Source organism: Plectropomus leopardus, chromosome 4, assembly GCF_008729295.1.
Source record: "Plectropomus leopardus isolate mb chromosome 4, YSFRI_Pleo_2.0, whole genome shotgun sequence".
NCBI lineage: Eukaryota > Metazoa > Chordata > Actinopteri > Perciformes > Serranidae > Plectropomus > Plectropomus leopardus.
This window is the reverse complement of record NC_056466.1, coordinates 26,388,122-26,401,728: the sequence shown is the minus strand read 5'-3', so window position 1 is coordinate 26,401,728 and position 13,607 is coordinate 26,388,122. Positions and strand designations below refer to the sequence as shown.

At 40.9% G+C, this 13,607-nt stretch overlaps 1 protein-coding gene across 1 annotated transcript in view; it reads right to left on the bottom strand.

The window, feature by feature from the left end:
* Positions 1–13,607, bottom strand: part of LOC121941845 (E3 ubiquitin-protein ligase SMURF2) — a 77,490-nt gene that overhangs the window by 16,035 nt on the left and 47,848 nt on the right. Inside the window, exons 6-12 of the mRNA XM_042484748.1 lie at positions 12,845–12,910; positions 12,325–12,409; positions 11,792–11,875; positions 9,145–9,356; positions 6,946–7,030; positions 5,283–5,441; positions 4,024–4,077 (exon numbers count right to left, since the gene is read on the bottom strand). Of these exons, the coding sequence (XP_042340682.1) occupies positions 4,024–4,077; positions 5,283–5,441; positions 6,946–7,030; positions 9,145–9,356; positions 11,792–11,875; positions 12,325–12,409; positions 12,845–12,910 (745 nt within the window). The remainder of the gene's footprint in view (positions 1–4,023; positions 4,078–5,282; positions 5,442–6,945; positions 7,031–9,144; positions 9,357–11,791; positions 11,876–12,324; positions 12,410–12,844; positions 12,911–13,607) is intronic.

The window sequence follows — 13,607 nt, the reverse complement described above, 5'->3', positions numbered from 1 at the left end:
AATAAGAAAAAATCATTTGTATTTAGTGCAATAGCAGCACAACACTTTCTGCAAGTCTGACTTTGAAAAAATGTCACTGAAGATGCTGCTGTTTGTCATCAAACCTATACATTTTAACATAGGCATCATTTTTAAGAATACCTATAGAAAATTATAACAAAGTAAAGCTAGGAAAACTTCAATGTGATCATTTAAAAATAGTAGCATTTGTCTGATTTGAACAAATGGGCTGCATTTTCATAGCACCTCTCTACCTTATGCCATGAATGCGCTGGCCTGCTCATCAAGAGCAACTTAGGGTTTGCTTAAAGCCACTGCACATTAACATGCAGACAGGAGGAGCTGGGGGAAAAAACAACCTTGTGCTTAAACCATCTCTCCACTTCCTGAGCCACAGCTGCTTAGCCCAAAATACTAAGAGGTAGGTGGTGACATTGTATTGACAAAACACCAGGCACACTGAGATAACCCCAGAGCTCTATCGACCATACTGTCTGACAACTCAGCAATGCATCCAATGGATTTCTCTGCCAAAACAGACCTTCATTATTTTATTGTTTCTGTGATAAATCTCTTTCCAGGTCGAGGCTGACAGCTTGGCTTGCAGTCAGTTTTTATTTCAAGTCAACACCTTTCTTTTTCACTCTCTCTCGTGACTTAATTAAAACAAGTCTCTCCGCTGTGAATGTGTTTGACTGGTCATGTCTGTTTTCTCTTTTGCCAACTGCTAGATTTTTATTCTTTTGATTTTGTGTCTGTCTGCCAGAAAAAAAAGAGCCAAAACATTTAAGACAGAAAGATGCACACAAAAAGTAATGAAACGTCTTCCAGTGGTGCCAGGGAATCAGAGGCACAGCAGCTCAGTGCTTTCTTTCACCAGTATGAAAGAGAACTTTCTCTTCTCTGCAGGATGCTTACTTTTCTTTACAACATTAAAACACTATCCAAGCAACTTTGTCAACATTTGAAGAAAAAGTTGCATTTTTGCTTAAATCGCAGACAGCAGCACGAGGTAACAAGCAGTCAGCTGACCGTGACATGCCACCCCAGTACGCCCAGCACCTCCGATCTACCCATATGGAAGCAGGTTAATGCAGAACTGCATCACAGCAGGGTCATGGTGTGTGTGTGTGTGTGTGTGTGTGTGTGTGTGTGTGTGTGTGTGTGTGTGTGTGTGTGTGTGTGTGTGTGTGTGTGTGTGTGCATGTGTGTGTGTGTGTGTGTGTGTGTGTGTGTGTGTGTGTGTGTGTGGTGGACGTGTGTGGATGAAGTTGGGTGAAATATTCTTAAATTGTGGCCTTGATAAAAGACAGATGTCCAGACACTGAGCCAGTAGAGAGGCTGATAACTTAGTTTTAGGACACAGAGGAGGGCGGGTGGCATATGGGAGAGAATGAGTGAGGACGGAGGACAGAGGAGACGACGGGAGGGGAGGAGGTGTAAAGATCAGAGGGTAAAAAGAAATGGAGAAAGACAGAAAATTGAAAAAAAGAAACGGTAGAATATAGCAGTGGTTTGACTGGTTGTACTGGCTTCTCTTCAAATAACAGTGGTCTTTATAGATGAGGAGAGAGTATGTAACGTACAGATTTTCACACATTGAGTTTGGACTTTTTTGATGTGTGTAAACAGACTGTTGTCTTCTCCATGCGTCTCACCATGTGGCCTTTGTATTTCTGCTTGCTGTTGTTTTTGTTCAAGGGTATCTGTCACTAATTGTAAACAATCCAACATCATGTCTGTGTTGTTGAGACCATTTAGCCCCAGCCCAAAATAATTTAGTGTTTCAGCACCAAAGCTGAGAAGAGGCTTAAATTGGAAGAAATTTCGTTTTCAGACAACTGCACAACTCTAATCTATTCTAGGTCTGCTCTGTGAAAAACATCTTCACATAACATGCTGTTAGAGGCTTTTGGACAATTACCTGAAATTATTCTTCTGACATACAGACTTCTTTCCAGTGGTGTGCTCATTTCAGAAGACGTGCTTAGGCATTAGTGATGTTGCCTTTTTTTTGGATATGGGTGTTAAAAACAAGCATAATAGTCTACGTTAGTTCAACAGTTTGAGTTTAAACTCATTTACCTTTATAGTTGGCCTATTATACATTTTAAACTTCTTAATCCTTGTTTCCAGAGAGTTTTGTTTTGTGTCTGTATATGTTTAACGCAAGGAAATGCATCGTCATGAATGGATAAAAACCAAGCGGCAACCTCAGAGGATGAAAAAAGCAGTCAATGCAGAAGTATCAAAAAACTGCAGTCCTTCTACTGGCCACTTGAGGCTGGCTCTAAAACAAAGTAAATTGCCATAGACACCCATGATAAAATGCACAAATCTACAGCAAATATAAACATGTTTACAGTCTGGTTCAAAAAATGATTTTGGTCTCTATAGCCAACTTCAACATTTATGACAGCTGTACATTAATTATTCTAACTTTTCACCACTGGGCATATGGTCTGTCCAAAATCTGCCGCAAAAGTTTTTGTTTGTTTGTTTGTTTGTTTGTTTGTTTGTTTTTTTCAAAGTACTTGAGGCAAACTGAAAGAAAAAGAAAAAAAAAAAAGTTTCGCAAATGCATCAAAGATCTCAGACGTTCCTGTATGAACTTCAAGTTGACTCTTATATGTACACAGAGCTATCTGGAAATGAGGTGTTGAGATTAAATAATTGACGAAATTATGTCCTGCCCCCAATCAAGTTCTACTTTTGCACTCTTTAAAATACAGTTGGCTGGTAGTCCTAAAGCCAGAAAACATTAATTTGCTTCAGGATTTATTTATCAATTTCCAATAGTGTTTGACACTGCACATTTAATGCTGTGACACGGACTGTATATAGAGTGTTGTGATTATGTTTTCTTTAATCAGTGTGTATCACGGAAAACTGCATTAGAAATGAGAACTCATTCATTTTGACCTTTTCAAAGTTGTAAAACTTTGTCTGGACTCCCTCAAATCTCTCCTAATAAGGAGTCAGACAGGCAGTTAATGATGCTGACTGGATAACATAGCTGAGCTTCAACTCACAACCAGAGGCTGTTCTGACACATATGGATACTATTTGACCAAATGACCAGATGTTGATTTCCCAAACATGTCTATCGTGCCAGCCGCTGTTATTAAAAGAGGCTTTGACTGAGAATTTGCACTAAAAAAAGCAAAGGGGGGAAAAATCTCCACATCTCTCCGTGTTCCTCTTGTTCTAATGATTCCTGCTCACACACTGGCAGGCGGAAAGTACAGGGAGCTTCCAGACAGCCAAAATACACCAAGAACAATCCCAGAATTCAGTTTATCATATCAGGGATTCATATAACTCACTGTTTTTTTTTTTCATTTTCTCTAAAATACTAGGTTAAAGAGCAAATATACAGCTAAAGCATTGAGTCCATGTGCATGCAGCGCAAATAAGGGAAGTGGAGCTAAGCTGGCAGCTGCTGCACTAACACGTGTTTAGTGTTATTTTCCCGAGTGGGGTCGGCTTCACCAGGCCTCTCTGCTGGTGGAGCTGCCTGTGAGCTGATCTACAGTGGAGGCAGACTGCTGACAGACAGCACAAACACACTGAGAGATGGACTGACGGTCCTCCACATGGACAGTCTGTGTGTGTGTGTGTGTGTGTGTTGAGCTTGAATAACATCCACATGAAAGTCAACCCTGACGAAGGTTATGCACGACGTATATGCACAAACACACATTGGACATTCCCGTGTAGAAAAGTATCATAGTCAGCATTTTCTCTCATGATAGTTTAACAATGTGTGTGTGTGTGTGTGTGTGTGTGTGTGTGTGTGTGTGTGTAGCTTTGAGTGACTGGCTGCTGAAACTGCTTTATACAGACAGCCGGAGCAAGTGCATGAAAACGTCCATCAACCTGTGTGTGCTGACTGCACTGTACTATGTCATAGATCGTGTTGAAGTGTGTATGTGCATATACAGTTTATTGTCTTCATGCAAGTGTGTGAGCACACATGTATGTCTGCACAACCTTGTGTGTGTATGTGTGTGTGCGGGTTACCTGAGGTTAGTGTTTTGGCTGTCCGTGGCCACGCGGGAACCATTTGGACTTGGGCTGCCCAAGAAAAAGGGAGGAGAGGAAGAGACGGAGAAAGACAAAGAGGGAGAAAAGGGCATGAAAAGAATGTGAATGACAGAGGAGAGGGTTGGAGCAGTGAAAACAACATGGCACATGGATTAAAAAAAGGAACACACAGAAAGGAAGAGACAGAACAAGGAGGAAAAACAGGCAATACAGAGGAGACAAGTAAAAGGACAAAGAGAAACACAAAAAAGGTAGATTAAAAATATGCAACGAAAAGCACGTCGAAAAGCGATGACATCCAAAACATGGAGAAGCGCAGAGAGAGGACACGGATGAAAAGATAGCATCAGTGAGAAAGACAGAAATAGGAGGATAGGAAAGACAATTTGCAGAGAAAGGAGACAGGAAAAGGACAAAAAGAGGAGGACAAATTAACAAATTAATTAAACAAAGATTAATGAAACCAAGACAGTCATTAACCCTTTAAAACCTGGGCATACTTTTCAAATATATGGGAAAAAGGCCATATTTTTATCTAACCATCAATGTCTCATAACAAATACATTAAAATCTTTATTTGCTGAGCTTGTTAGAGGGTTTAAATAGCTTCAAAGTCATAATACTTTGGTTGGTCTTGTTTTACAGCAACAGAATTGTTGATCTTTGTGTTTTTAACCAAACTATTCTGAGTAGAGGGTAACGGCATGCTATGCAGGAAGTGTTGGTTACTGTTTGTACAGTGTTGCCAATGAAAGTGAAAGTTAACCCCAGATTCACTCTTGTTTTGGAACGAGCTTTGTCTACTTGGCATTTTGCCTTGCTATATTTAATTTTTTTTTTTTTTTTTTTGGCACTGTGTCTGTGATTTTCGTAATTTCCTCTTGGACGCTTACAATTTGGCACCTGGAACGTTCTGAAAATAGCACTGTAAGAAGAAAATACAGACAAAGGGCAGAGTCTCTGCAGACAAATACACAGCCACAGATTTCTAGTGGCTCATAGGTGACGACTAAGAGGAATTACATTTAATTTTTTCTTTTTGGCAAAATCCTGGAGAGTATATCTTTAACAACCCAAAGCAGCCGTAAATATGCAGATTTGCATGCAAAATCTCTCTTCTGAAAGGGTGTAAGATAAAATTAGTGACGCTGTTAGAAAGATACAAATGCTGGAAGGAAAGTCCTTGAATATCCTGCTCTGGGAGGTGCAAAAGCATCAATGATTTACACACTTACTTGAGTACTAGATGCAGGTTAGCAGATAGTCGCGGGTCTGTGAACTGTGTTGTCCGGTTGTTGTGGTCAACAAAATAGACACGACCTGTAGCTGTGTTTCTGATCTCCCAGCCTGGTGGCAGTGGGCCCAGCTCCTCACAGTTCACATTGCTAAGGTCTCTGAACAAATAAAAAAATAGAAACCATAAACAGGAATGATAAAACAAGTAATTCCAAATCAAACTATTGTATATTGTATATATACAATAGTATTGTATATACTATTGTATATACTACTGTATATTTGTGCTGAACCGTCATGGTACAGGGGTTGAGTGCACGCAGTCGCATGCAAAATACAGGATACATAAATTGACCAGGGTTTCTGCACATTTTCATGGACAAAATTTCAAAACTTTTCCATGATTTTTCAATGACCCATGTTCCTTTCCTAGTCTTTCTTGCCAAGTGTTTTTCAAATATAATAGATTCTTAAACTCTATTCAGACAAAAATCGAGTTCGCTGGCATACATGGAGGGAGAGAGAGAATGCAAAAAAAATGAGGAAATGTTTGAGATGGTAAACAAAACATCACACATCAACATATAATAGCGCTACGTTCCACCAACAGCTTCAGAAAATAATTTTTTTGTTATGTTACATAACGTGGAAGGGTATCCATGGAAGATTACTGTAACAAATTTACTAAACACAACAAAATTCCATGACTTCTCCGAGCCTGAAAAATGTGATTGTGAAATTTCCTGATTATTCCATGTTTTCATGGCAGTGGGAACCCTGATTGGTGCATGTAATGCGGAGGGCATCAACAACCTCAAAACTGACCATTATTCTTTTGATAAAGTGTGCGCTCTGATTTCTCGATTCTTCTCTCCTGACACTGACACTCCTGTCAGCAGAAACCTAAGCCCTGATCTGGGACAATGCTATAGCCTAAGGACGACTTGCGCTTGCGTCTATGTGTGTGTATGTGTGTGTGAGTACTCCGTCCTTGTGTGAAGTGAGGACACATCACTCGGGGACAAAGCGCATGCCTCGCTGCACTCATCACAACATACTGGGTCATTTTAGCAGCTCTGTCCAAAATGACCAAACCCAGAGGTTGCTGCTGTGAGCTGGATGTTAAATGCATGTGCTTCATCGCGGAGCAGCAACTCACAACGAGACCCGGCCAGAAAATGTAACGCAATAGCAGAGCCTGAAATCTCTGGTGAATTAACGAGTGGGCTATTGAGAGTTGGTGAAACAAATCTGATTGAATGCAGAACCATTAGCCTTTGGTGTGTTCAGCTCCACATCTGTCCAAAAACTTTTCTCCCAACTCCACATCGGACTTGGAGGTCATTAGTTTGGCTGACCCAGACTTGGGCCTGAAATATGACTAACACAACTGTTTTTGAACACAAGCCAGAGCAATTAAATGAGAAATTAGGTCTGATCCAGCCCAGTCAAGTCCAGTTTGGTCCTGTCACTTCTGGGAATGTATGTCCGGTTTTATACTGGGATTAAAACAACACAGGCTGTCAGTGCTGCAGAGTATTTATCACAAGTTGAAGTCGATGTGTTGTCGAGATAATTATGCTTAAATGAATGGCTCTTAATAACAAGTGCTTTACAAATTGACACAAATCAGTGCCTAAAGATGGAAAACAGAAAAATTACCTGGGCACTCGGGGGTCATGCCAGGTGCTGACTCCAGTCTGTGTGTGGAGGAAGTAGACTTGGCCCTGCTGAGTTGTTCTTTGCTCTAAAAACAGAGAGAAAAATTAATTAAAATTAATATTAAAAAGAAGAAAAAATGCACTAAAACAAGCTTGGATCTGTTGCTGTTGGTCTGTATTCTAGTCCTGGTGGGTACAAGCATGGATAGTGAGTTTGTGTGTTTTGGAGAGAGGGAAGTCTGTTTATAATTGATGTGACAGACTAACTGCAGGGACAAGAGTTTCTTAAGGTGTGCGCCAGTATAATCAATTAGTTCCTCTCCAGTCTCCAGCAGGCTTCTCCCAAGAGGATGGGAGGAAAATAAAAAGTGAGGGGAATTTATCAAAGACTTCCATGAGTGTTTTTCCTTGCACAGAGTTCCTCGATGCATCCTCACTGCCTTGTTTTCTCTTAAACGTTGGTGTGTGCTCTGAAAGTAATCCCTTCCCATTAATCTCAAAAACCAAAAGGAAATGGAAAGGAAAACGCTGTCACTCAGTCCAAACCCACTAAAATAATATGCTGTAAACAAACCGAAAGAAATCAGAATGGTTCATCATTGGCTTGTCAGATCTCTCGTTCCATCCAGCTCACGGATGAATGGAGACGGAGTGTGTGAATGTTGGCACAAATTGTGTGTGCTGCACAGGCGTGGTGTTCATGTGTATATGTATGCGCCACCCGCTAATCCATCACTACCCCCCACCCCAACTTCCTACTGGCACAACTTGTTTCCTACCCACCTCTCCCTCTCTTTTTCCCCTCACACACTCCCTCTCTCTCTCACGCTCCCTCGCCACACCCAGCTGCTGGTTCAGAGGGTTCAGCTGAGGAAGAAAGCTCGCTAGCTGTTGGGCATCACTGACTCACTTTGTCCGACCTTGGCCAGCCTCAGTGGACACAGCAGGACATTTCAAAGGGGGCACAGGTCCAACAGTGCCATTCTAAAATCACGGGCATACAGCACCGCACTCAAAATAATGATTTATTTTTCAGACTGTGTGGGTACTGTGGGGTGCTCTGCGGCTGACTGTGAAAAGTACATTTTTTCTAAAAAGAACCCAAACGATTCCAGTGTTGGAAAATTGTGAAGCTGTTGCATTATTTTCCCGATGTGCTTGCAGGCTGTCTTTTAAGTCAGCTTGAATTACAGACATGAAAAAAATGGCCAATAACCTTAAGTTCCCTCTGTGAGCTAAACACTGAGGTATGAATAACCTGCCTGCCCTCCTTGTCTTCGCTGTGGGAATATCAGTCTGCAAAGCCCAAACATACCAACACTGGGAAGTGAGAGAAGGGAAAGTGTTAGTGAGGACAGAGCAGGAAGACTGCTACAGAAGAAGAGGCTATAAAGAGCATTTAAACTTATTTTTTATCAGTAAAAGAAAATCCCATCCAAAGTGACACTGCCTCCAGGCTACAAGAAAAAAATTCTGTCAAAGGAGCAGATCACCACTTATTTGAAATTGTATTTCTGTAAGTTAGGGCTGGGACTTATGCAGTTCATTATGACTACAGCTGGTCAAAAACAATCACTTGTTTTCACTTGGTGTCCCGTGTCTAAACTATTCCGACACCTAGACCACCAGCAGGAGGTACCTCTGAACTGGGGTTGGACTAAAGCATCTGACAATAAAATGCAAACATCAACAGTGATAATGTTGAAATACTGGTGACGAGGCTGTCAAATATAACCAGCATTTGTTGAAAACTCAGTCAGGTGTGTGAATACATTTCCGGGTGACCTTATTGATACTGAATGGCAGAGTTTACTCAATGTTCAAACTTATTATGAACCTCATCCCTTTCCAGTGAAACAGCCCACAACTAAAAAGATAACAGACTATTTACATGCCTCTAAAACTTCAGGACTGTGAGGCAGACAAGACCTTCCACAAATAAACACCTCTTGGTGTTGCAGAAGTAGGATTTGATCACTTTGTAATCGCATGATCATAACCAGACGTCACACCACATAATAAAAACTGCTGTCTGTATCACAGTGTCGTCACTGCTCAAAATGAGGAAGATGGTTACAAAATGTATTGAGGCACTATTAGACTCTACCTACTTTATGAAATTGAATTCTCAAGCTGAATTCCAAGTTTGTTTGTGTGTGTGTGCGTGCGTGCGCCCCGCGTGTGATGCTCTAGTTCTCACCATATCCCTCCGGCAGGTCTGGCGGTGTATGCAGGTGCGTTCGGCTCATGTAGTTACGATGCCGCTGCGATCGAACCCGTCTCTCGTGAATCCGCTGTTCGCCCGGCGGGCCGCTGGCCTCGGCCCCGTTTACAGGCGTCATCACTGGCGTGTTCTCGTCCACCACGCAGCTCAGCGGACGCCCTGATGGGCTGGAGTACTCCGATGCTGGCCTGAGAAAAAGAAGAGAGCATGCATGTTCATGATCTGTAATTTCAAATTATAAATTTCTAAACATATTTTTATATATCATACATGAAACCAATCGTAACAGGAGCTAATCAAAACAAATACTTAAATACTGGAGAGCATTTAGACTAAATGATACCAGCTTTCTCACTGTGAATTGATGAATAAATATCAAAGAACCATTCAAGCGTTTGTTTTCATTGTATAGAATGACATGCATCGTAGTGTGTTAAAAACTGAGTGATAAGTGGTCTTTGTCTTTCTGTTTCAGTGAATGCATGTGACTTTGAAATAGTGATGTTAGATTAAATGTAGGTGAACCAAATGACTTGCCCATGCATGTAAAGGGGCTTTGAGGATCTTCTGCCAGAACATTTTAAGCATCAAATACTTGATTTCACGCATTCCAGTGAATTTATATGCACAAAATTGTGTCTTCTCAGCATCAATTTATGGATGACATGTCTCACTTCAAAATAAACGTCCTCTGGTACTTTCATTTTAATTCAGGGGAGCAAATGCACATGTTCTAAATACTGAGGAAGACGTGTCCCCCGTGTCCTCTGAAATCTGCTCCTGAGCTTGTAGGAACCTGAATGTGGAGAGTGCAAGGAAGTGCATTACAGGAGAGCTAAGGGTTGAGTCATAGCTGCAGCCAGTTTATTTGTTCTTGTGATGTCTAGACATACATCAGCACTACAGAAGAAAATGCTTTTCATGGTTATGGTCAAGATTAAAGGATTATGGGTTGCATTAAAGCAAACAGAAAGTCCTCACAGGACCACAGTAGAATCTGATCAGCAGGGCTTATGAACACATTTCTGATAAGAAGACATAACCAGAGACAGGCTGACTTAATGACACTTACTTTGTATCTGTGTGTATGTGTGTGTGTGTTTGTATGTGTAGCAAGTCTGACCACTGTCTGGCTATGCGGAGTTGCTGACGCCTTGGCTATCTAAAACCTTGGGCCCTTGTCTGTCGAACCACAACACACTCACCCCCCTCCACGCACTCTTCCTCCCACCCATTTCCTCTTTCTCCCCCCTCACTTCTGTCCCACCTCACCTTCCATTTTCCCTGATCCTTCCTTCAAGTTATGCCACTCTTTTCAGTCTCTCAGCCATTTTTCCCCCTCTACACCTCCAGTGTGTCGTCTAATGACTAGCTCATGGACCACATTAAATATGTCTTCAGTCAGGACCAGTGAATGATTGTAAAAATAGTAAAAACAGGTTACCACAAACAAACTGTGTGCTTAAGAAAACACGATAAAAACATTCCCTTTTTGTACTTAGACAGTCAACATACTTTGAGATTATAAATAAAGGAAGATAAATGACTGTTTATATTTTACAAAGTATTTGTTACACCTGCATATTGCATAGTCAACGGAAAACATAAAATAGAAAAATCTCTAAATCTCCACTTCCTCTCTTAACCGCTATTCCTCCTCTTATAGATAGATAGATAGATATACTTTATTGATCTCAAAACTGAGAAATTGAGAACAGTTCCTATCCTCATTGATTTCTTCCTCCTACACAGTTTCTACCTGCTCATCTTCCTCCTCAGCTTCACCTTTTCCCGCCTCCCTCAATGCCCTATCACTTAACCCTTCCTTACTATCATTTCCTGTCTGTCCTACCTCCTTCTACAGAGCTGCCTCGGGGGCCGCTAGAGATGTGTAGTAAGAGTGGAGGAGGAGGGGACAGTGGTGTTATTTGTTTGCTTACTCCCCTAACGGCTCCGCTGATATGGGCCAAGTAGGAAGGCGACAGTTGTTCCTGCAGGAACAGGGGCCAAGTAAAACCTGGCTGCCTGACTGGCTGGCTGGTTGGGTTATTAATGTGTGTGTGTGTGTGTGTGTGTGTGTGTGTGTGTGTGTGTGTGTGTGTGTGTGTGTGTGTGTTGCGGTGGGGTGGGGGCCTAAGGAAATGGACAGCAATTCACTCATTACCAACAGACTGTTATTGTTGTGTTGTCAGTTGGGTTGAGTGGAAGTGTTTTTTCTAGAAAGGGAAGTGGGGAACAGTACAGCCCCTCATGCTTTGTTGTTAAAGGTCAAGTTTGTTGTGCATGACATCACCGTGACCGCTGTACGTAAGGTAGGAAGTAGAGGCAATGATATGATTTGGGCCATGGGAGAGCTCCCATTTTAGCACAACTCACTTTTTTAGCATAATACACAATTTGAAGTCCTAGTTGGGGATGTTTTCTTTCATTTTAGTTTTTTTGTGTTTTCATATTGTTTATTTAGCTAGGGTTTTTTTTAGTTGTGTACTTTTATTTTTTGCTCTGTTTTCTGTTTTTAACAAATGTTTTTGCCTGTCTTGGCCAGGACACTCTTGAAAAAAAGATTTCTAATCTTTTCTGGTTAAACAACAGATAAATAAAAATAAAACATGTGCAGATGTACCTGGTGGGTCTCTCCCACTGTGTGGTACGTGTGATGTGGTTCAGATACTGTATCCTTCCAGAAGCTGTCCTTCTCTCTTCCCAGCTGTTTTAGAACAAATAAAAAAACGGGTCAACAATAAACATAATACTTATTGTAAATCATATCAAAAATAAAAATTAAAACACCTTTGTCCACCTTTGACACCTCTAAGGACACATGCCCATCTAACTGTACTGTAAACAATGCATCCCTCATGTTATTAGTAGCAGGAAATTAAAGAATCACCAATCTAAACAGAGCTTTTACCATTTTATCATCATTGAAAACACATTTAAGATTACACAAGAAAAAAAATGTGATTTATAGAAAAATGTTCTCAACTCAAAAACCAGACAAAAGTCTGATAAGGAGGACAGTAATATTCACAGCTGCTGTTTACAGACCTTAAATCAAGATATCTCCAGAAAAATGTCAGACTTCAAGAAGAAGCAAAGTACTGTGCAGACTAACAGGAAGGCTAATTTTTAAGAAAACCCTGTGATAATACTGACCCATCAGGTAAGTCATTGTCAAACAGGCGACTGCAGTCCACCACTGGCCCTCCTGTCCCAATGCGATCTCTGGACTGAAGACTTACTACAGTTGACAAGGACAAGGAGACAGACAGCAGATCAATGGCATTTTTCTACCTATAGAGTGCAGCTAAAATAATGACTAATATTTTGCACATTCATCACTTTGTATGAATTCCCTCTGGCATGTGGATTACAGTTCTACTAATCGTATTTATTCAATTGGTCTTTTTCCCATTTCATTTTGGCATTAGAATAGCAAATGATTGTTAGGTGAGGATAAAATTTCATTATTTCAAAATAAATGAGCTCTCCTTTTATGTTCTGTCTCAAATAAACTGCAAAGGAGTAGTTCCAACAAAAGCGTCCACCTAAACTTTTGTATACATAGTGATGGTACACTGTCACACAAACAAACTCACATAAGACTACTGTATGTACTTATATATCTTTGGCTTGACTTGACTATTGACGGCATGTGAAATTGTGTGTTTCTTACCAACTATTTGTCCTCTCACAGTATCATTGTCATTGGGTCCCAACTTATTCAGGTCCAGTCTCTGATCTGCAGGGAAAAAAACAAACAAGACACATAATTATTTGTTAGACATTTGTCCTTATTTTCAACCATGAACACATCCAGGTAATAAGCTGATGTGCTACTTGCTGTATTTCACACTGCCAGACAAGGTGCTCAGACTGAAAACACTGCAGGTGGCTGGGAGACGACAACACACTATCCAGAGAGGCCAGATTGAGTAATAGGTCCAAAGGTTTTCAAGGCTTATTTGAAACTTAAGAAACTCACAGTGGATTTATGAAGCAATGAGTGAGGATGTTACAACTTTGGAAAGTTATCACAGTGATATTTTTTATCCTAGGTTGTGACAATATCCAGATAACAGTAGATTTAACTTGTCTACCAGGAACATGCTCTTGCACATACTTGATTGGACAACACAGGACATTGCAAGGACTTCACATTGTGTTGTGGCAAAATCTGTGCCAAGGTCCAACATTTTTCCCAGATGACACTGTGTTTTCTTGTCTGTGTCCACAACCTTGCTGCGTCAATGCAGTGCCATTGAAAGGAACGGGGAGGCTGTGTGTTTTTATACAGAACTAATGGCAGTCTGACTTCTGCATGAGCCAAACGGGACACACTGAAGTAGCCAGTCAAAACTCTGATATGAGACATTATGTCCCGCATGCAAGTGTGCCTTAACAAGGTTAAAAATACATCAGTGTTCTCTGCAGAAAAA